The sequence below is a fragment of the Miniopterus schreibersii genome (assembly GCF_964146895.1).
Source record: "Miniopterus schreibersii genome assembly, chromosome: 15".
NCBI classification, from domain to species: Eukaryota; Metazoa; Chordata; class Mammalia; order Chiroptera; family Miniopteridae; genus Miniopterus; species Miniopterus schreibersii.
This window is the reverse complement of record NC_138115.1, coordinates 23,379,548-23,401,591: the sequence shown is the minus strand read 5'-3', so window position 1 is coordinate 23,401,591 and position 22,044 is coordinate 23,379,548. Positions and strand designations below refer to the sequence as shown.

General features: G+C 52.5%; 1 protein-coding gene across 2 annotated transcripts in view; it reads left to right on the top strand.

Moving 5' to 3' along the window:
- Positions 1 to 22,044, top strand: part of PLXND1 (plexin D1) — a 54,442-nt gene that overhangs the window by 2,526 nt on the left and 29,872 nt on the right. For both annotated transcript variants that reach the window (XR_014000395.1, XM_081160034.1), the window contains exons 2-8: positions 15,443 to 15,619; positions 18,402 to 18,533; positions 18,830 to 18,930; positions 19,023 to 19,152; positions 20,631 to 20,808; positions 20,969 to 21,077; positions 21,503 to 21,605. Coding sequence is in view for 1 of the 2 variants with exons in the window: in XM_081160034.1 (XP_081016160.1) it covers positions 15,443 to 15,619; positions 18,402 to 18,533; positions 18,830 to 18,930; positions 19,023 to 19,152; positions 20,631 to 20,808; positions 20,969 to 21,077; positions 21,503 to 21,605 (930 nt within the window). In the remaining variant the exon portion in view is untranslated. The remainder of the gene's footprint in view (positions 1 to 15,442; positions 15,620 to 18,401; positions 18,534 to 18,829; positions 18,931 to 19,022; positions 19,153 to 20,630; positions 20,809 to 20,968; positions 21,078 to 21,502; positions 21,606 to 22,044) is intronic.

Below are 22,044 nucleotides of genomic sequence, written 5' to 3'. Positions count from 1 at the left end.
GACGTCTGCCATTCTTCTCCCCAGAGCTACATACCCCAGTGGGCTGTGTTTGAGGGGGTGAGCTTTGTTTCTGGGGGTCTCAGGGCTAGAGGAGTGAGTTGGGAGTCAGCCCCACTCTGTGGAGGGAAGACCCTACTGGGGGGCTAGGGCCTTTCCTCCACCTTTCCAGGCCCTGTGTGTCCATCCAGGCCCTCTGTGAGCCTGTCCCCTCGGGCCTCCGCAGTCTCCCCGCCCTCTGGCAGGAACCTTTCCAGTTCCCAAGGTCCCTTATTTTCAGCCTGGCCTCGTGTAGTGACTCATTCTGCTGCAGGGGGCTGGAGCTTCCTTCTTTTAGGGGAACAGGGCCTCTCCAGGGACACAGCCCCAGGAACAGAGTGGCTCGGGACCTCCTCCTCACCCCAAGGTGAGGTGGATTCTCAGCCCTCCTCAGTCACTCTCCCTGTGTCCTCCCCACTCCTCTTCCCTTCCCCATACCCAGCTATAGGCACAGGCCAGTATCACTGGGTAGGATCTCCAGACATGTCCAAGGCCCCATGGTGGGGGTGGGGAGGGTGGTCATTATTCTTGCTCCAGGCTGTTGCCAGCTCCCCAGTTACAGGTTAAGGACTTGGACTTTGCACCCTGGGTTAAAACCCTACTCTGTCACTTCCCAGCTATGTGACCTTGGCAAGGGACTTAACCTCTCTGAGCCTCAGTTTCCTTATCTGTAAAGTGGGAATAATAAAAACATCTCTGAGGACTAAGTGAACTAACATAAAGCACTTTGTACCTGGCACATAGTAAGCACCTGGTAGAGGTCTGCTGTTCTTGTTATTACTCCAGGGGACAGTATTAGCATAAGTCTGGGCTTGGTCCTGAACAGCAAAGAGTGACCTATTTTGACTTCTGCAACAGTGAAGACTCTAGCATATCCCACCTCTGAGTACCAGATAGAAGCCTTAGTAAACATTTCCTAAACCTCTGCTGTGTGCCCAGTCCTGTGCTGTGCACTGGGGGACAATGGAGACTCAATTTTTGCTCTTGTGAACCATGCAAGGGAGCAGAGAACTGACATATAGCCAGGCTCTTACAGCCCAGGGGGATGAGGGAGCCAGGAGAGGGGCATCAAGGCTTCCTGGGGGAATGATATCAAAGCAGAGATGAATGGATGAGCAGAAGTTAGTAGCCACATGAGGCCCACAGAAGAGGAAAGAGTCCAGGCAGAGGGAACAGCTTGTGCAAATACCTGGAGTTAGGATACAGCAAGGCCAGCTAGAGCAACTGAAAGGTAGTCAGTGTGGCTGGGGGAGTGGGGAGGTGGGTGGGGCCTGCAGGATGCAGGTTGGCTGTGTTATGGAATCGGGACTGTATCCTGGGGATGTGGGGGCCATGAAGGGTTTTAGCCAGAGTGATATGACCTGAATGAGCATCTGTGTGTCTTCCTCTGTGGAATGGGAATGATAATAAAAGTACCTACCTCATAGGACTGTAGTGGAAATTCAATAAGATAATACATGTGAAGCTCTTAGTATAGTGGCCAGAACATGTGCTTGAAATTACAATGATTATTTTCATTTATTTTATTTTTATGAAACACTTTTTAAATTAAATTTTATTTTTTTTGTTTATTGATTTGAGAGAGAGAGAGAAGAAACATTGATCTGTTGTTCCACCTATTTATGCATTCATTGGTTGAGCCTTATATGTGCCTTGACCAGGGATCAAACCAGCAATCTTGGCGTATCAGGACAACGCTGTAACTAACTGAGCTACCTGGCCAGGGCTTACTATGATTATTTTTAACATAATTATCTTAGACAGTCCCTAGGTGAGAAAGACTGGTGAAAAGATGAGAGGCAGGGAGAGTAGTTGGGAGGCTGGTGCCATCTCCCAGTCAGGAGGTTCACTCGTTCATTCGCAAATATTTCTTGAGTGTTTACTGTGGTGGGCACTGGGCACGGCAGTGCAGGCAGTGAGCCAGGCCTTATTTTTGGGCATGTGATGGGCCATCGAGGGAAGCAGTGGATTGGGACAGATTTGCTGCCAGGATGTAGCCCCAGAGGTGGGGGCTGACAGGATGGAGGGGGAAGGAAGCTGCCCAGTCTGGCCCAGCATCAGATGGAAGTTGGTGCCATTGGGCTAGGGGACAGCACCTTGTTCTTCCATCTGTTCTCTAGGGACATCTGACCTTCAGGCAAGGGAGGTGGCTTGGCCAGGCCTCTGGAAACCCAGCTTCCCAAAGTTGTGGGGGTGTTTTTGTTTTTTTAATCCTTACCAGAGGTTATGTTTTTATTGATTTTGAGAAAGAGAGTAAGAGAGAATCATCAATGTGAAAGAAACATCAATCAGTCGGTTGTCTCCCATATGCACCCTGACCAGGGATCGAACCTGCAACCTAGGCATGTGCCCTGACTGGGAATCGAACCCGCAACCCTTTGGTATACGGGATGACACTCCAACCAACTGAGCCACCAGGCCAGGGCCTGTGGTTGTTTTGGGGGTCTCTCAACCCCATAACCTCTGTTCGGGTAACCTTGGACATCCCAGCTCCTTACCTGGCAGGTTGCCTTCTGCTCTTCATCTTTAGGACAATGAAGTCTCAGCCTCCGTTGCCACCTTCCATCTGGGAGTATGGCAGAGAGGGGAGGAGCTGCTGAGGTGTGAGGTCAGTGGCAGGGAACCTCAGTTTCCCCCAGCCCTCAGAGGGCCCCAACTTTGTCCCTGATTGATTTTGGCATATTTGGGGCTGTTGGACTATTTTGAGAGAGAAAGTGAGAAAATTAGCCTTCACTGTGTGTAGCTTGGATCCCTTTCCTCCCCTAGTGTTTGAGGTGAAAGCAAGTTGGGAAGTTGCCACAGCTATCAAGAGGGGAAACTGAGGTACAGGGTTACCCAGCAAGGCAAGGGGAGGCTGAGTCTTCCTTCCCTGATCTCCCCCATGGTCACCTTTGAATGACCATAGTATTTGAATTTTTAAATAAAAAAGAAAACTGACAGGGAAATGTCAGTGCTGCATTTTCAAGGTGTCTTTTTATAGTAAAGGTGGAAAAAAAACCCTCAGGCAGTTTTAAACTGGCATGTGGTGGGTGGGTGCTCGTTGTCAAGAAGGCGTTTTTTCTGAACCAATTTAGGGGCTGAAATGCTGGGTGGAGGTGGAGGTAGACAGAGCTTCGAAGATGGGCTTCACATTTGGAATTGGGATGGGACTGGGACTGATCTCCCTGTGGCCAAGGGTACAACCAGAGACACTTGGTAGGACTTAGGGAAGGGGTTCCCATGGGATTGGCCAGCATGACCTTCTAACCTAGAGAGACAGACAGGGCTTGGGCCAGGAGACTGTTAACATCCCTCCCCACTCTGGGAATGTCATCCATTTGGATTCCTGAGTAGGTGAGGGTAAAGCTGACGTTGAGTTTTGTTCTCCTGCCTGTATGCTGTGTGACCCAGGTTAAATTATTTACCTTCTGGGTCTCATACTTTCTCATTGTAAAATCACCAGTATCTTCTTCTGAGGATGTGGGCAGAGTAAAATCTCACATGCAGTGCCCAGGAAATAGCAGGGAGAGGAAAAAAATACATCCGGGAAAAGTGTGTTCAGTGTGTGAAATAGCCAGTGGGGCAGGAAGAGGGAGGATGCTTTAGAGCAGAGGTGGGGAACCTTTTTTCTGCCAAGGGCCATTTGGATATTTATAACATCATTCACGGGCCACACAAAATTATCAACTTAAAAATTAGCCTGCTATATTTGGTCAAACATTTAATTAACTCACCCCTTTGGTGAGGCCTTGGCAGGGCTAGACCAAATGATTTTGTGGGCCATACACAGCCTCCGGCCGGAGGTTCCCCACTCCTGCTTTAGAGGCTCACATGGCCCTGAAGGTGAGCAGGCATGGGTGAGACAGAGGGGTGAGGCAAAGGCAGGTCTGGTGCTGGGGGGACCCCAGCCAGCTCAGAGGCAGGAGAGCACAGACTAAGATGGGAAGGGTGGGCCCGTTGTCACCGCTGTTGGTGGGGTTAGATGCTGAGCTTCTGGTGTACCTGAGGGTGTGTGGAGGGTAGGTGCCATCTTGGTTCTCTGAGGTCTGATTTCCGAGCAAGTCTGATTGCCTGCCCTTCACAAACACCAATGCCTTTGATCTCACAGTCCTCTGCCCTCTTGAGGCAGGAAGTGCTCTTACCCCAGTTTACACATGAGAAAACTGAGGCCCAGAGTCATACAGCTGATTAGCAGGAGTGGGCATCTGCAGACTGGCTGGCTGACTACAGAGTCCACGCTGGGTGATGGCTGCTGTTAGCTGTGAGCTCTCTGCTGCAAGTTCTGCAATTACCCCTCCCCACCATGCAGATTTGGGTGTTGCCCTTCCTACAAACCCCTTTTCTGTGATAGCACCTCCAAGCAGGCCATGGATGGAGCTGGGACTGAAACTGCAGTGACTCGGATCCAGAGTGGGGTGTGGCCGCCTGGGGCATCTGCAGAGGCCAGGCCATAAGTTGGGGGCTGTTGCTGATGGGGCCTCCTGCGGAAATGGGGGAGGCAGGGGAGCACCTGGTTGCATTCAACTCTGAAAATGGGATTGTCTGAACTCTGGAAGGAATGAGCCCCTGGCCTTTTGGGTGTGCAAATGAGGGATGTAGTCAATTTGAATGACTTGACACATTCCTTTCACCACTGGCCCCAGCCCTACCTGGTACAGACCATGTTGGGGACTGGGGCTGGGCAGGCTTCCTCCTTCCCTCCAGGGCAGCATCTCACTGGCATTTGCTAGGAGAGTGGATGGAGGATCTGTCATGGCCTTGGGCATGACCACAATTAAGACCTGCCACACCCAGGCAGGCCCAGAGTATTGGTTGAGTGCTGGACCCTGGATTTCCCCATCTGTAAAGATGACTCAGCACAGGGAAGAGTGGGGCATCCTGGCATTTGGTGGAGGCCATGTGTGAGTCGGTGTCAGCCCCTGCAGAGTACCCTCTACAGGAGTTCATTTTGCCTGCCCACTGCTGCTGATTTTCATGGAAATTTAGGAAGTAGGCTGACTCCAAGTTCTGGTTGCTGTAAGGAGAAAGACATGGTGTATATGGAAGAAGCATGAGGGCCTGAGCCTCCAGAAATGAGGGGTCCCTTCCCCTTTCTCAGTTTCCTGACCTAAGTTGGGACATGAGGTGGCAAGGAAGCCCTCACTGTATCACCAGAACTGCTCCCATCAGCATCATTTTTATTCTTATTGTTGTTTCTTGGGAACTTATTCTGTGTTGGGCACTTTCCAAAGCACTTTATATGTAGTATATCTTTTAACACCCCCCAAAAGCAGAATGAATTGTTATCCCCAATCTACAAAAAGGAGAAATAGAGGCCCAGAGAGACTAAGTGCCTGGCCTGAGGTCACACAGTGGGTAAAAGGTGGAGCCGGTGCCTGGCTGCAGAGTCTGTGTTCATCACCTTTAATCTTTGGGTCCTCTGAAAAACACTGACCTAAAGGAGTGGGAGCCAAAGAGATACTGACGTCACAGTGAGGAGGGGTGAATGGGTCCATTTTAAAGGTGGAGAAACTGAGACTCAGGGAAATTCTGCTCCTGCTGGGGCTGCTCTTGGGAGTATTGAGAGCTTCCCAGTGGGGCCTGTAGAACTGCCCAGCCCCAGGGCCCAGCATGGTCCCAAGCTTGGGTCAAGGCCCCCCAGGTGTGGGGCTCCTGTTCCCCAGGACTACAGCTGTCTCCACCTTCACCCACCAGAACCCAGCACCTTCTAGGCAACATCTCTTGCCTGTTTGTTCTCCTGATGGAGGGTGCTCTGAAGTGTGGCAGTATGGGGGTAGGGAGCTCAGCTTTGTTACATGGCAGCCCCCCAAAATGGATGAATCAGACCCTGTTCTTACCCTCCAGATGGTCAGGGAAGAGATCGTGACAGAAGACATGCTGTAGCCAGAGCTGCATACTGACCAGCCTGATATGAGGGAGTCAAGGGGAAGGCTTCCTGGAAGAAGGTGACATTGGAGCAGGACTTTGACAGATGGGACTGGGAAGGTATTTCAGGCAGAGGACACAGCAGGGGCTGAGGCCCAGAGATGTGGTAGAACATGGCTTGGGTAGCAGGCAGAGATGAAGCTGAGAGTGTGTGGGGTCAGGGGTGTAGGCCAAGGATTTGGTACACTGTCCTGTGGGCTGTGGAGAGCCAGCAAGGCTTTGGGGGAAGAATGAGACAGTTAACCTGTTTCTAGAAGGGACCCATGGGTGCTGTCCCCGAATTAGTCCTGCCAGGTGCTGGCAGAAGCAGGAGGCTCTCTCTCAGGGCCCCCACTGCGGCTGGACCAGGTGAATCCCCAGGGCCTCTCCAGCACTGACAACGGTGTGGGAATTGCCATGGAAACCAGCAAGTCCCCGCATGGGGACAGGCCCGGAAAGTCTCCTGGCGCCAGCCACGTGGATTTGGATCCTGGCTACTACCTCTGGAGTGAGGTTGTTTTCTTCTTTCCAAAGCCCATGTTTGGGCCAGGGTGGATGCTACAGGCCACCAGGACGGGCCCTGCACTGCCCACTCTCCTGCTGATACTCGATGCCACCTGGATCTGCCTATCTCTGAGCCAGTGACTCCCCCCACCCAGTCCACTGTCCTTTACCCTGAAACACGATAAATCACGTGCTGGAGGAGGGAGGAAGCTCTAAGCTCCATTACGAGGCCCAGCGAGGCCCCAGTGGGGCGTTAATCATGTAGCACTTTCTGCTGTGATCGGTAAATAATGGGGGGGCAGTGGGCAGAGGCCTTGAAGTGGAGGCCAGGCCTGGGAAGGGAGCTAAAGGGGATCAGCATTCACCCTTGCCCACCCATGCCCCTCTCCAGATGCGTCCACTATCTGTGTTTGAGGTAATCGAGCCCTTCAGAAGTAGCCATCTCCTTGATGGGCATCAGCTTCCCCAGCTTCCACCCAGGGCATTTCCAGCTCCAAGTGGCCACACTCCCAGCAGCTGTTGGCAACGCCCAACAGAGCAGCAGAGAGGCTGTGGTGAAGGGTGAGGACTCTAGAGCCTTCCTGCCTAGGCTTGAGGCTCCCATCTGGACATAATGGCTGTGTGACTTTGGGCAAGTCACTTCACCTCTCTGTGCCCCAGTTACATTTTCTGTAAAGTAGCATCAACTCATTAGGATGTGGCGAGGGTTAAATAAGGTTATAGAGGCAGAGATCTCTGATCAAAGTAAACAGTACTGATTATTATTATTATTGTCATGTTGTTGATACTACTGTATTGTTACTATTCAGCTGTCACTTCCCAAGTTGGGGTTGGTCTCTGCACCGGGATCTGGGTAACTAGAGAGAGGGACCCATGTGTCATCCCCCAGCACATGGGACCCAGCCCAGAGATGTTTCCTGGGGGGCCCCAAGCCAGCCGTGTCCTCTCAGCTGTGCCCACAAGCAGTTGTACAATGACTCTGGGGCCAAGGCCAGCACCCCCAGGGGAAGAGAGTGTGAGTTCCAGTCTCTAGGGCCCCTCAGCCCCAGGAGGAGGAAGGCGGCCTGTGCCGGAGAGGCAGCTGCTGCTCTCAGCTTCTCCTGGCCGGCATCCCTTTCAGGGAAGAAGCTGGGACAGAAACTGTTCCGAGTAAGGAGGGGCCAAAGCCACAGCACTCACCACCCCGCCCCCCATTAGAGCTGGTGGGAGGGAGTGACTTTTCACTGGGGCCAGGGCCCGTCCCACACGGTGCTCCTCTGGGACCCTGGGGGGAGGGCTGGAAATGGGGCCAGGCTGGGCTGGAATGAGAAACAGCTTCGAGAAGGGGCAGCTGGGTGTCTGGGGGGCCACGTCCAGCTAACAAAACAATGGCTGCTTGAGTCAGTGGCTGTGGCCTTAGTTCCCAGGCAGGCCCTGAACAGAGCAGGCCCGGCCTAGCTCCCAACATCCTGCTGATCTGGCCGCAGATACTTCACTTTGGGAAGTGATAGAGTGGCTCGTCCTGGGGGCTCCCCAATCCTCAGGCATCCCTGAGCTTTTGCCCTGTGGCCCGCAGAGCTAACTGGGAACATTTGTTATGGGGGTTGCTGTTACTGTCCCTACTTTATAGATGAGGAAACTGAGGCTCAGAGAGGATGGGGCACCCCACCAGATTAAGAGCCATGAAGCTTGGTAAATTAGGAGCCTCAGTTTCTGTCCGTAAGGGGCCACAACAAGAGTGTGTGCAGGCTCCCCAACCCGCCTATCCCAATATAGCCAAGCCTCTGACCTCAGCCTGGGGGCTGTTCCTCCCGCCTGTTGGCAGGGCCTGGGGTGTTAGTTGTGGGTGGGTGGACATTTCGTGTTCAGCGTGGTTAGCTGGTTCACATAGCTCTTCCTGATGGTGCCCAGATGGCCTGGATAACCCCAGTGCCCTGAGACTGGGTGACTTGCCTCCTCCAGAGAGGGGTTTGGGGAAACCAAGGCAGACCTCTCTGAAGCTCTGGAAGGGTCTGCCTGAACTCCTGTGTCCATTCCCATTTGCCAGTTGATTCTGCTTGATTCAGGCAGCCCGGGGCAAGGTGGGGAATTATTACCCTGTGTGTCCTGAGGAAGCCTCTGCCCCTCTTTGCGCCTTGGTTTCCCTAAGACATTGCTTTTCCTCTCCAGCTCAGGGCTAGGCCTCCTGTTGTTTTCTGGCCTGTTGGCCATCCTTTCCAGCCTAGCCCCTCCAGGAAGTGAAAATCTTGATCACCCACAGGAAGGTGCTGGTGTTTCCTCTCTGGCAGCAGGCAGTTTCCTCCTTGGCATGGGAGCCATTGCCAGAGGGCCACCAAGATGGAGTCCATTCTGACCCCTCCTAGGGCCAGAAAACGGTAGGCCCATAGCTCTTTCCATGCCTCAGTTTACCTTCAGTGCAGGTATCAGCTCAGTGGACCCATAGCCCAGTAGCTACAGTGTTCAGAGAGGCCCCACAGACTGAAGTGGGAAGGTGGAGTTTGGGTTTGGGAGTCATAGGTGTGCCTTCAAATCTTGACCTGACCGTGTGCCCTTAGGTGACCTTGAGAACACTTTCTCCTTTAACCTCAGAGCTTCCTAAGATGTGGTGGGGAGGAGTTACTCTATTGGGCTTTGCAGGAAGCAACAATCTAGGCCGTTTTGTCTAGACCTGGCTCTTGAAGCTCCTGCAGACTGTACCAGTCAGACCCCATTACATTGTACCCTGCCTGGTCCCTGCTGGCCCCTTTTCCTCTACTCCTTGTCTCTGGGGCATCTTCTGGCCCCTCCTCAGCTGTCCAAACCAAGAAAGAAGGAGTTGGCCAGGACAAGGGGTTGGGGGAAGCAAAGGGGCTGGCCAGATCCAGTAGGGCATTGAGGGCCCAGGAGCAAACTTTGGGTTTATGTCAAGGGCACTGGGGATCCATTGAAGGCTGTTGAGCTGTGGAGGGGGTACAACCTGCTTTGCGTGTGTTTTTTTAAAATTTATTTTTATTTTTAAATATATCTTTATTGATTTAAGGGAGAGGGAGAGGGAGAGAGAGAGAGATAGAAACATCAATGATGAGAGAGTCATCATTGATCAGCTGCCTTCTGCATGCCCCTGACTAGGGATCGAGCCCTCAATCCAGGTGTGTCCCTTGACCAAAAATCAAACTGTAATCTCCTGGATCCTAGGCCTATGCTCAACTGCTGAGCCACTCCTGGCCGGGCCGTATTGGGGTTTTTTTAAATAAACTTTTTATTTTGGAATAATTTTAGATTCACAGGGAAGTTACAAAGATAATTCCTACATACCCTCTCTCAGTTTTCCCCATTGCCAAGGTCTTCCATTAACATAGGACATTTGTCTAAACTAAGAAACCAACATAGGTAATTTACTTTCAACTAAACTCCAGATTTTACTTCATGAATGTCCTTTTACTTTTCCAGGATCCCCCTTTGCATTTAGTGCTTTGCTGTTTTAAAGGTTCCCTTTGGCTGCTGTGGAGGGTGAGTGGAAGGGTGCTCACCTAGCCCTCAGCCCAGGAGTGGTGAGAGGTGGGCTGTCTGCAGTCGGCCACTTAATACTCAGTGTGCTTTCCATTCCTGGCAGTGAAACCTTACTTGCCCAAAATCACAGTTCAATAACAATTGAAAACTTGAGGCAGGAAGGTGCACAAAGTCCCAACAGCCAGTGTAGTCTCTACCTGGGACGGAACCACTGGGTCTTGCAACCTGCCATGGTGCCCACCATCGACGCCTCATCCTTTGCAGAGTGCCACCTGCACCGGTGGGACTGAGGTTTGGTGGGGTATGCGGGCAGGATGTGGGAGGCCTAAGAAGCCAGGCTCTTGAAGCTCTTACTCCAGCTGGCTTCCTGGGGAGAGAAAGTCAACACAATTACAGTTGGTAGTGAAATCAATATGTTAGAATTTTAATGGGAGAGTGGGCAGAGCTGAGCTTTGGCTCCAGGAGGCAGCTAGTTGGAGGGGTCAGGGCGCATCCTACTCTCAGAAAAGAGTTGAGACCAGAGGCTGTTGCTCATCCCGTTTTAGAGATGGATAAACTCAGTTCTTAGAGGAATCAAAACTAGCAGCCAGGTATTGTCTGGGCCTGAACCCCTGCCTCCCTTGTGTTGCCACACGCAGAGTAGGCATACAGTTGACCCATAGTTTTCCCTTAGTTCTCCAGCACTCAGCCTTGGCAGTGTTGCTCTCAATCTGTGCTTGGAAAGGAAGCAGCCCAATACAGTTGCTCACACTTTAGTCAAAATTAGTTTTCTTTCTTTAGTAAACACTCAGCCCAGTCCAGTCTCTGCCCTGGAGAAGCTCATGCATATGCTATCGTGATAAATGAAGGTGATGACCAGCACGGAGAGCCTTCACAGAGGAAGGCTTTGAAGGCTGGCTAAAAGCTTACTGCCTGGGCATGCCTGGCAAAGGGAACAGCATGGATAAAGATAGGGGACGGAAGGGCCAGGGGAAGTATGAGTGGCTCAGAGGTGTGTGGGAAGGGCACTAACTGCTGAGGAAACAACATTATGAAGGTTCAGGAGCCCTGGCTGGAAAATGTGGCCACATTTGAGGAAATGCAGAGATTGGTTTCTTGCCGCAGAGGATGGGATGGAGGAAAGAAGTGAAACTGGAGGTCTGACCAGTTGGCAAGAGCTAGATCACAAAGGCCTTCAATGCCGGGCTTGATCCTGAGGACAGCTGGGAGCCAGAGAAAGGTTTTAATCCGGGAGGGGCTGACTAGTTTTGGTCTCGGAAAGGTGGCCCTTGTGGATTGGAGGGAGCTGCTAGGACAGTCCAGCTACCCCACCCCCACCCTCAGGGGAATTATTGTTTCTGAGAGACCAACGCTGAGTGAGACTTGAAGGAAGGCCGGTGCTAATGAAGGAATTTCAAGCAGTGTCATTTGGTCAGAGTGGTATTTTGGGCCTGTGGAGCTGACTGCCCCAGGAGACCAAGTTCGGCTGAGGCCACACTTGGAACAGCTGCCTGGTCCCCAAGCCCACTGTCTCAGTGTCCCAGGCCTGCAGCCCCCTCCCCCAACAGGGGAGGCATTTCCCGCCTGCCCAGCTTCCATTCTTGAGCCAGTTCAAAGCCTTGTGATTTCCCCTGGTGGTTGGGGAGTCAGCTTCTCCCTCAGAGCACAGATCATTTGGAGCAGCCGACGGGTTACTTCTCCTTTAAAAAAACTTTTTTTTAATTTTATTTTTAGGATGAGAAAAAAAAGCTGGAGGAAAGGCTTTTTAGAAAATTCCTTCGGCACAGAATTAATGGCTTGTGAACGTCAGGGCAGGCAGGCGAGAGCCGAGTTCCCAACATGCTCCCCCCTCGTCGTCTCTGCCGCCCTGGCCCACAAATCACCCGGAGCTGGGCGCCTGTCTGGCTTTTCCCAGGACCCCCCAACCCAGGCTGGCTGGGGCCCCCCATCGCAGGACCCAGGGCAGAAAACCCCAAAGGTGACATCAGGGCCTCCCAGGTCTCCCTTCCTTTCCACGCCTCCTAGAGCTCAGGGAGGAAAGTCACGTCCTCTGGGCAATGGTTTACAATTTTAATTTTAAAACAACTTATTGTTTAATGATGCAAGTAATCTATATTCAATGAAGAAAAGTTATATAACCCCTAGGAAAAGAGTCCCTCCAGAGCTTGAGTGCTGACAGAGCCCGCCTCACCTCCTCCCTGCAGCTGAAGGATTGCTGGGAGGAGGGCCTGGGACTGGGAGAGGCAGCTGGGGAGATGGTACAGAGCCCTCTTTCCAGGGCTGCCCTCAGCTCAGGTACACACACAGGATGAAATCGGGAAGGGTAGGTCTGAAGCTGAAGGACGAGAGGGAGCCAATTACAGTTGACCCTTGAACAACATGGGTTTGAACCACACAGGCCCACTTATATGCAGATTTAAAAATATATATATAGTTGGCCCTCTGTATCCCCAGGTTTTAACCAACCACGGATCAAAAACACTATTTTCCATCTGTGTCTGGGAGCCTGTGGGTGTAGAGGGGAGACTGTATGCATTATTCTATGCCATTTTATATAAGGAAGTTGAGCGTCCTCAGATTTTGTAATCTGCAGGGTGTCCTAGAACCAATCCCTTTCTGATACCTAGGGACGACTTGGGAGTCAAAAGTTATGCAAGGATTTTCATCTGCACAGAGGGTCAGTGCCCCTAAACCCTGGGTTGTTCTAGAGTCAGCTGTATATGACAATCTGGGAAATCACACTTCAGGCAGAGGGAACAGCAAGGGCAAAGGCCCTGAGGCAGGGCTCAGCTTGGAATGTTTGAGAAACAAATGAGGCCTGTGTGACCGGAGGGGAGGAGTGAGGAGGGGAGGGTGTGGGATGGGCTTGAAGGTCCCAGGGGCCTGATGAGAGGATTTGGATTCAGGGTTTATTCTGTGTCACCACTGGAGGGTTTTAAACTGGGATAACCTGCTTTGAGTTTTGTTTATTTACTTATTTATTTATTTATTTATTTATTTATTTATTTATTTAATATATCTTTATTGACTTCAGAGAGAGGAAAGGAGAGGGAGAGAGAGAGATAGAAACATCAATGATGAGAGAGTCATTGATCGAGCCCACAACCTGGGCATGTGCCCTGACCTGGAACCAAACCCCGATCACCTGGATCCCAGGTCGACGCTCAACTGCTGAGCCATGCCTGGCTGGGCCTACTTTGCGTTTTAAAGGGCTCACTTGGCAGCTGTCTTCAAGGGGAAATGTGGGGGACGAGGGTAAACCCAGAGAAGAGGGGGCTGGGAGAGACTCCTCTGTGAGAGGATGGCCACCTTAAGGTGGTCAGAGGCAGTCAGGTTCAAAAGCTTTTGAGGTAGGCATGATTTGCCCCAGATTCCACTTTATAATGATAATTGTATTGACAATCATATCAAAAACAGCAATAGTATCAGCTAACACTCTGGAGCATTGACCGTAGGCCACATCCTGTGTTAGTACTTTATAATGAATGATCTCATCCCAGCCCCTATGAGGAAGGTGCTATAGATGCACCCATTTTATAGTTGAGTATACTGAGGCTCAGAGAAGTGACTTGCTCAGGTCACCTCCAGTCATTCCATGGAAGACTACCCCCACTCATGGGTTCTTACCCAGGGCACCCCCAGCCCTACCCCATCTCTAGGCTGGGGGCTCTACCCCTCAGGGTTGCTCTGGGAAACCGCCCCCGCCTGGAAGCCCATCAGGCCACAACCATGTTTATTTGCTCAAGTACAGAAGGATCCAGTATTTATTGTTTTCTTTTGAAAACTAGCTGAGCTTTTGTGCAAACACCACAGAGGCGCACAATCAATGGCTTAGGTTTGCAAAGAGCACAGATAAGGGGGGAAAAAAGCCTTGCTAAAGCTGCACCTTAAAGCCAGATTTTTTTTGTTTCTTTAAAAAATATTGTAATTATTGATTTCAGAGAGAGGAAGGGAGAAAGGGAAAGGGCGAAAGAGAAACATCAGTGATGAGAGAGAGTCATTGATCGGCTGCCTCCTGCAGGGCCCCCACTGGGGACCAAGCCCACAACCCGGGCATGTTCCCTGACCGGGAATTGAACTGCGATCTCCTGGATCATAGGTCGATGCTCAGCCACTGAGCCATGCTGGCCAGGCTTAAAGCCAGTTTTAATGCTATATTCTGGTGACCTTTCAAGTCCCTGTTTGGAGCCTCCAATGCCCACATCCTGGCATCTGAAGGCCAGTGTGGGCTCAAGTCTGCTGCCAGCTTCAGTCCTAGAGGCATGGCATTGCAGCTGATGATCTCAAGCAAGCCCCTTCCCCTCTGAGCCCCAGGTTACCCATGTAAACTGACATGTGACCTCATAAGGCTTCCAGGATTCAGGGAGTTGATGCCCAGGCCTGGTCCACTGTCTGTTGCCAGTAAACCTGGCCTGTTATTATGTTTACTGTTGTAACTTTTACTTTGTTGTTTATGCATCTGTTTTACCAAAATGGCCCCATGAAGTCCTGTGACTTTTCTCAACCAGATGTCTTACTTTCGTAATCAGTACAGATTGGTGGTGGTATTAAGGGGTGGGAGTGACTTTTCTGGACAATGTGCCATAATTTATGTAATGTACGTGCTCAATCCTGTCAGATATGAGGTTGTGTCCCCCGTCTGCTCTTCTGAACTGTGCTTGTGTTTGCGTCCTTGTGGATTTGCACAATCATCTAATCAAAGGTGCTTCCTGGGGGGTCTGTTTTGTATTTTTGGAAACTTTGAAAGAACCACCAAGACCCGGACAAGGGTGGGAAAGGTGGGAACAAGTCTGGGAAATGTCCGGGGACTGGGATCTGCAGCCACAGCTGTCACGCTCCTGTGAGGTGGTGCCAGTTTGCTACTGGAGGTGGCACTGGGCCGATATGGATGATGGGACTGTGGGTTTGGACACACCTGGCCTCCCTTTGCCCATCAGTAGTGTGGGTAGCTGAGGGGATGTGTGCTTGAGGTGAGGGGAACGCCTCAGTTTGGGGAGGCCTCAACCTGGAGTCCGGTGAGCTGCTGGGAATTTGGGGGTGGTTCTGGGGTCAGAGGAGGGGGCCTGGGAGGAGGGAACCTCATGGCTGTGGAGACATAACCGAGGCAGGAGGGATACCCCTTGGGTGTCAGCAGGTAAGTTGAGGCAGAGGATGGGTCTGGTGTAGGCTAATCTGCTCTGCCAGGCTGTGCCCAGCCAGGAGGAGCAGCCTGTTATTGCAAGGGCGTGAAGGTATGTAGGCTTCACCCTGTCCCACCCTCCCTGGACCCCTACACACCTGACCTTATCCCCTTGCCAGCCCTTGTTACCCCCAAGCCACAACTCCTCCTGTGTGGTTCCTACATACCTGAAACATCATCTTGGGGCAATTCTTTGACTAAAGCCAAGGTCAGGAGTCAGTCTGGAGTTGGGGACGGGACCCTGCTTGTATTTGGGTCTCAGCCCAGAGCTGGGCCTGTAAAGCAGCAGCAAGACTCTAAGGCTCTGATGCTGAGCCCTGAGATGCACACAGTGCAGGCAGGGAGCGGAAGAAGGTTCTGGAGCTGAGGTCTGATGTGCTGTTTCTCTTCCAGCTGCAGCCGGAGCAGTTGGACTGTGGAGCCGCCCACCTGCAGCACCCCCTGTCCCTCCTGCAGCCGCTGAAGGCCACACCCGTGTTCCGAGCCCCGGGCCTCTCCTCCGTGGCTGTGGCCAGTGTCAGCAACTATACAGTGGTCTTCCTGGGCACAGTCAGTGGGCGGCTGCTCAAGGTAGGGCTGGGGGTGATGGGGAGGCTGAGGTCCAATATTAGCCTTCATTTGCTCCGATTTGCCTAGCACTTTACGGTTTACAAAACATTTTCCCATCTGTTTCTTTCCTTCCTGCTCATGACAAGCACCCCATCATGCAGAGGGGGGAACCAGTTGCCAAGGTCCAGCCCTTCTCTCAGGGTCTCTGGGACCAGGTCTTTGAGGCACATGGAGCTGAGCTCAAGTCTCTGGGCTCTGCCACTTTCAGGCTGTTTCACTTTGGGCAACATACCTTCTTTTTCCGGGCCTCAGTTTCCCCATCAGTGAAGGGCTGTAAGCCCTGCCTCTTGAGGCTGTTGTGGGCCTTTGGCAGGGGGAAAGCCACATCCTGGCAAGTGGAGGCACTCATCCCATTTCCTCCCCTACCCCACCTGCTACCCTCTGAAGAACCCCTGCCCCCCCCTCCCCCCAACCAAGCTTACTGGTTTTTGGAGGTAATAATACCTGGACCTGGGAAGGTGAGAGGAATCTGATTCCCACTATGGGGCAGGACGGACAGGGCCTGTATCGGGCCCCCAGATGAGGGCCTAGACCTGCCCCCCTCAGCCATTTCCCATTCCCTCCTTGTCGGGAAAGTCAGCTGCTTGGAACAGCTTCAGCTTGCACCAGGCCCTGGCCTAATTGACTCAGATCCGATAATCCAATTCCCTCAGCTTCCCAGGCAGGCACCACAGGCCAGGGGTAGGGCTGGGTGGGGGTCGGAGCCCAGCCTACCTGGCCCTGGGACCCTTGCTGTACCACTAACAGTATGGGGGAGATGCCAGGTATGGGAGTGGGAAGGGGTGTGTGTCATCCTTAGCCTTCAAAGCCCCCGTTAAAGGTCCTTAGACAGTGGGGCTCATGTTTTGGGGTCAGATACTTGGATCTGGATTCTGGCTTTGCCACTGCCATCTGTGTGACCCAGGGGTGGTTGCTTCTCACCCTGACTGAGCCTTAGTTTCCTTGTCTGTTAGGGGGAAAATGAACTGGGCCATCCAGAACTGTGGTTAGAGTCTCCTGTGATGATGCCTCTGTGTGTGGGAAGCAAGGAATCTCCCCACCCCCTGCCCATGAAGCTGCAGTTATTAGGTACCCACTGTCTACCCAGCCTCAAAGGGCATATCATAGGCATTATCTTGTTTGATTTTCATACCCCTGCAAGGGAGGCAGAGCCATGAGTCCCATTTCACAGATGGGGACATTGAGGCTCTGAGATGGAAAACAGTTGCCTCAAAGTCACAGAGTAAGAGCTAGGGTTGATTTCAGGTCCATCTGGCGCAGAGCACACACTACCCCTCAGCCCAACCTCTTCACCCACCATCCTCTGCTGTGAGGACTCTATCTCCTGCCAGCTTGGGGCTTAGATCATAACACCCAGCCCAGGCCCTGGAGTACAGGAGGTGCTCAATAAACATTTGAAGGAGCAGAAATGAATTGAGTGTCTGCTGGATGCATGGGGGTGGGGCTGGGGCAGCATATTGAACCTGGGCCAAGCTGCCTGGGACAGACTCTGCCAAGAGGCCACCTGGGACTGGCAATGTCTCAGGGGCTGTAACAGAGCCTGTGGGAACCTGGGGAGAGAGTAATTTCATTTTGGTGTGTGGAGGGCTTGTGGGCAGCTTTTCTGGAGGAGATGTTAGGAGAACAGAGCTTGGCCTCATTTGCACATGGGTGGGAGGGGGAGAGATATTCCAGAAGGGAACACAACTAGGACAAAGGCCTAGAAGTGGAATTTGTGAGTTGGGTTGAGTGAGTGGAGATGAGGCTGGCAGAGTAAGTTGGGGTCAGATCATCAGGGCCTTGAATGCTTGCACAAGTTTATTACATAACCAGGAAGGAGCTACGAAAGGTTTTGGAGCCCACAGAGGAGGGGTGGGCAGTAGGAAGCCTCAGGAAGGCACTGGCCACTGGTTCCAGCTCAGGGCCTGCTGGGCCTTTACAAGGAAGCATGCCGGGAATGTGTGAGGCCCATCAACAAGAGCAGTTTGATGGGGACTCTGAAGGACATTCAGAGGGGCCCTCAGCCAGAGAAGCTTCCAGGCCCCAGCTAGTCCTCGTTGTCTTCCTGCCTGGACATTGGACCATGACCCAGCCCCAGCCTTGGACTGTAAGGTCACGCAGGCTGAGGCTTGTGTCATGACCCTTAGGCATCTTCATTTTATGACCCTTGCCAAGTCCCTTGGCCTCCCTGGGCCTCAATTTCCTCATCTGCAAAAGGTGTGAGGGGGGAGGAATGTGCATTACGGCCCCATTAGCACTTCGCATGCATCTTCTCATTCAGTCCTCTCCACAGTCCTGCAGGACAGGTACTGTCATTAGCCCCGTTAGCTCAGGAAACTATGGCTCAGAGAGGGGGAGTGCCTTGGACAACTTGTCTATTTGTATAGCTTGTAAATGTCAAAGCCAGAATCCAACCCAAGTTCTTGCTCTTAGGAGGGATGCCAAACAGCCTCCCAGAGAATGTTTATAAACTGTAAAGCCCGCACATATTCACAGGGTGGGATGTGCTGGCGAGGAGCAGAGAGGGAGTTCCTAGTAGGAGCACAGCAGAGGCAAAAGTGTGGCGGCTGAACCCATTGCCCTTCCATGTCTGTGATTTCCCACCAGTCCTGGAAGGGCCTGAGAGGGTGAGGAGACTGAGCCCCCAAGCCTGGGTCAGATCCCCTCCACCAGGTGACAGCTCCCGTGTTTGGCCTTCCCCTGCCATGGGCACCCGCCCGCCACACCATCACCCTGACAGCCACCCTGCCCCCTTGCCCCACAGATCAACCTGAATGAGAGCATGCAGGTGGTCAGCAGGCGGGTAGTGACGGTGGCCTATGGGGAGCCTGTGCACCACGTCATGCAGTTTGACCCAGCAGACCCTGGTTACCTTTATCTGATGACGTCCCACCAGGTAAGGCCAGTGTCCTGGCCTGACAAGGTCCCCGGATGAGCTGAGCTGTCTTGCTTGCTTGGCCTTTGCACACGCTGTTCCTCCCTCCAGGAGCACCCCCCTTTCCCCCCTCCTTTTCCTGCCCATCCCTCACTTCCCAGTGTAGACATCACCTCTATAGGGAAGCCTTGTTCCCATGTTACCCCTGTTATAGTGTTGAGCCTCAGTTTCCCCATCCTCTCATGGCCCTCACCAGGCCAAGTCCCCAGAGAGAGGCTGGCAGTCCCACTGAGCTGGGCCCCTGCCTCTGCCTCCAGATGGTTAGGGTGAAAGTCGCTGCGTGTGCCGTGCACTCAACCTGCGGGGACTGCGTGGGTGCGGCCGATGCCTACTGTGGTTGGTGTGCCCTGGAGACACGGTGAGGCCCTGGGCAGGGGCAGGGGCTGGGCCTGGGAGGCTGCAGCAGGGGAGGAGCCCACCTGGGTCCTGATGTGTGTCCTGCCGCTCCAGGTGCACACTGCAGCAGGACTGTGCCAACTCCAGCCAGCAGTATTTCTGGACCAGTGCCAGCGAGGGCCCCGGCCGCTGTCCCACGATGACAGTTCTGCCTGCCGAGATTGATGTGCGCCAGGAGTACCCAGTGAGTTGGGGTATACAGATTGGACCCACTTCGGGGGTATACAGATTGGGGAGCTGCCTTTCACCTGGCACCCAAGCCCTGAGAGGTGGGGATTCCTGCCCATAGTGCCCCAGGGACCTGGAGACAAAAAAAATGATACAGTGAGAATGACGGGCTTTCCTGAGCACTTACCAAGTGTCAGAACACACTATGTGCATGATGTTTGCCTCTGTTCAGCCTCACACAACTCTATGAAGTGGATGCTCTTAACATCCCCATTTCACAGATGAGGAAACTGAAGCACAGAGGTAAAGTGACTAGCTCAAGTTCATATAGCTAGGGGGTCGCAGAGCTGGGATTTGAACTCAAGTGGGCAGGCTCTGGAGTCCCAGGAAGGATGGGGCAAGTTGTAGGATGGGAGAAGAATGAGCCCCCCTACCTCACCTTTTTGTCTTTTCCTGACCCCAGAACAAGTGAGGGGGTGGGATGGAGGGACCACCAAGTACCAGGCTGCTATTTCTCGTTCTCAGAAACAGATGAATATGTAGCGTGGGGGCAAGTGGCTCCCCCTCACCTGTACCCAGGAGGGCCTAGAACTGCCTCAGCCCCCTTCCCAGCCATAGCAGGCAGTGTTGGTTCCAGACCCTGGCAAATGGCTGGAACAGAGGGACAGACAGGCCTGAGGCCCACCCAGCCCTGCCCTCAGTGACTTCTCTGAGGCTGGGTGTCCTCATCTGTCACCTGTGGGAGATGATGGTTCTGATGGGCCAGATGGGGCCTGGGGTTCCTCTGCACCCCGTCCATTATTACATATCACAGAGTTCTTCACATGACTTATCTTGTCAAGCAAACTGGGCATAGATTTATCCATCCATTCATTCATTCATTTAGGGTATTATTAAGCACCTACTATGTACCAAGAGCAGTTCTAGACTCAGGCACAGCAGTGAACAAGACAGACAAATCCCTGGCCCTTGAGGGGCTGACATGCTTACGGGGTCAGAGAATAGACGAGATAAAATGTCAAGATGGTGGTGAGGGCTACGGAGAAAAGGAAAGCAGAACAGAGAGAGGGGTGGAGATGGAGTCGGGGGGTATTGACATTTTAGACCAGGTCAGGATGGGGGGCTCACTGCAAGGGTGACATTTGAGCAAAGATATGAAATAGGTGAGCCAAGTCAACTATCTGGGAAGAGTATTCTAGGTAGAGGAAACTGCCAGTGCAAAGGCCCTGAAGTGAGAACAAGATTGGTGAATGTGAGAGAGTAGTAGGGGATGGGGTCAGAGGTCATAGGCCTGATCATGCAGAGCCTCCTTGGCTACTGTAAGATCAGTTTCATTTTGCAGATAGGGAAACTGAAGTCCAGGGGGTCACATGTAGGCTGCAACCTAGAGTCCTAGCCACCGGCCACAACCATAGGTTCTCCCAGGGTTGCTAGGCTGGGGGCGGAGCTGTGAGGGGAGGGCCTGCCCCTCAGCTAAGGGTCCTTCGTCTCCAGGGCATGATCCTCCAGATCTCTGGCAGCCTGCCCAGCCTCAGTGGCATGGAGATGGCCTGTGACTATGGGAACAATATCCGTACTGTGGCCCGGGTCCCAGGGCCTGCCTTCGGCCATCAGATCGCCTACTGCAACCTCTTACCAAAGGACCAGTTCCCACCTTTCCCATCCCACCAAGGTAAGCTCTCCATTCACTGGCCTGTGGATTCAGATGCCCAGCCCCGAAGGGGTTAATAGTGGATCTCAGGCATGGGGGTCCTCATATCACAGCCTCTGATGTCAGTGGAGACCCCCTGCCTCCTTGTCCTTCTCTTCCCGGCTCCCCTGATCCATTCCAGACCATGTGACTGTGGAAATGTCTGTGAGGGTCAACGGGCGGAACATCGTCAGAGCCAATTTTACCATCTATGACTGCAGTCGCATTGGACAAGTGTACCCCCATACAGCGTGAGTGGGTTGGGGTCTAGCGTCCAGGTAGTGGGAGGAGGTTTTTGCTCTTGGGGAGGCCTTTGGAAGAAAAATGATAGTGTCCTAGAGTGCAGATGGGACTCTCAGTTGCCAACTCATTTATTCAGGCAACAAACTCTTAATATGCAAGTGCCTGGACTCTGTGAGTACCTAGGCGTAGAGAAAAGTGCTTTGGTTACACTTAATTTAGTCTCCTAAAGGTTCTGCTTGCCTTTTTCCTCCTTGCATACCTCTTGCAGTGGGGAACTCACTACCCTACAAAGTGCACAACCCTTCCTGGCAGCTCTGATGATGAGAAAGGTCTTCCCTTGTGCTAGGATCTGCCTCCTGGGTTGCAGTTGCAGGGGGAAGGGGTGAAATGAGGAGTAGGGAGCTGAGTATCTGAGGGGCCCCTTGTCTTCCAGCTGCACCAGCTGTCTGTCAACACAGTGGCCCTGTTTCTGGTGCACCCAGCAGCATGCCTGTGTCTCCAACCAGTCTCGGTGTGAGGCCTCACCAAATCCCATGGTAAGCCAGGGCTGGGGGATGCCCTCTGCCTCCATTGTTTCATTACCGGTGTGTTTTTTATTATTATTTAATATGTTGACATTTCCACATCATTAAATTTTCTTCTTTGGCACCAGATTTCATAGCTGTGCTGGGCTCGTCACATAGCAGCACATTTAACCAACCCTCTGTTGTTGGACATGCTGATCACTTCGCATTTCTTTTTTGCGTGCTGATGTAGCCAGGGCACTCTACACGTCCTTATTATTCCCTGCAGACCAGTTCTTAGAAATGGCATTTTGGGTGAAAGTGTGGCTGTTTTTTTATACCTTTAACTCAGCTGCCCTCCAGAAAGCCTGAGCCAATTTGTACTCCCACCTGCAGTTGGAGGGCCCCTTTCCACACATTGTGCCAGTATTGGCTAGGTTTTAATTTTACCTTCAATATTTTCAGTAACCCT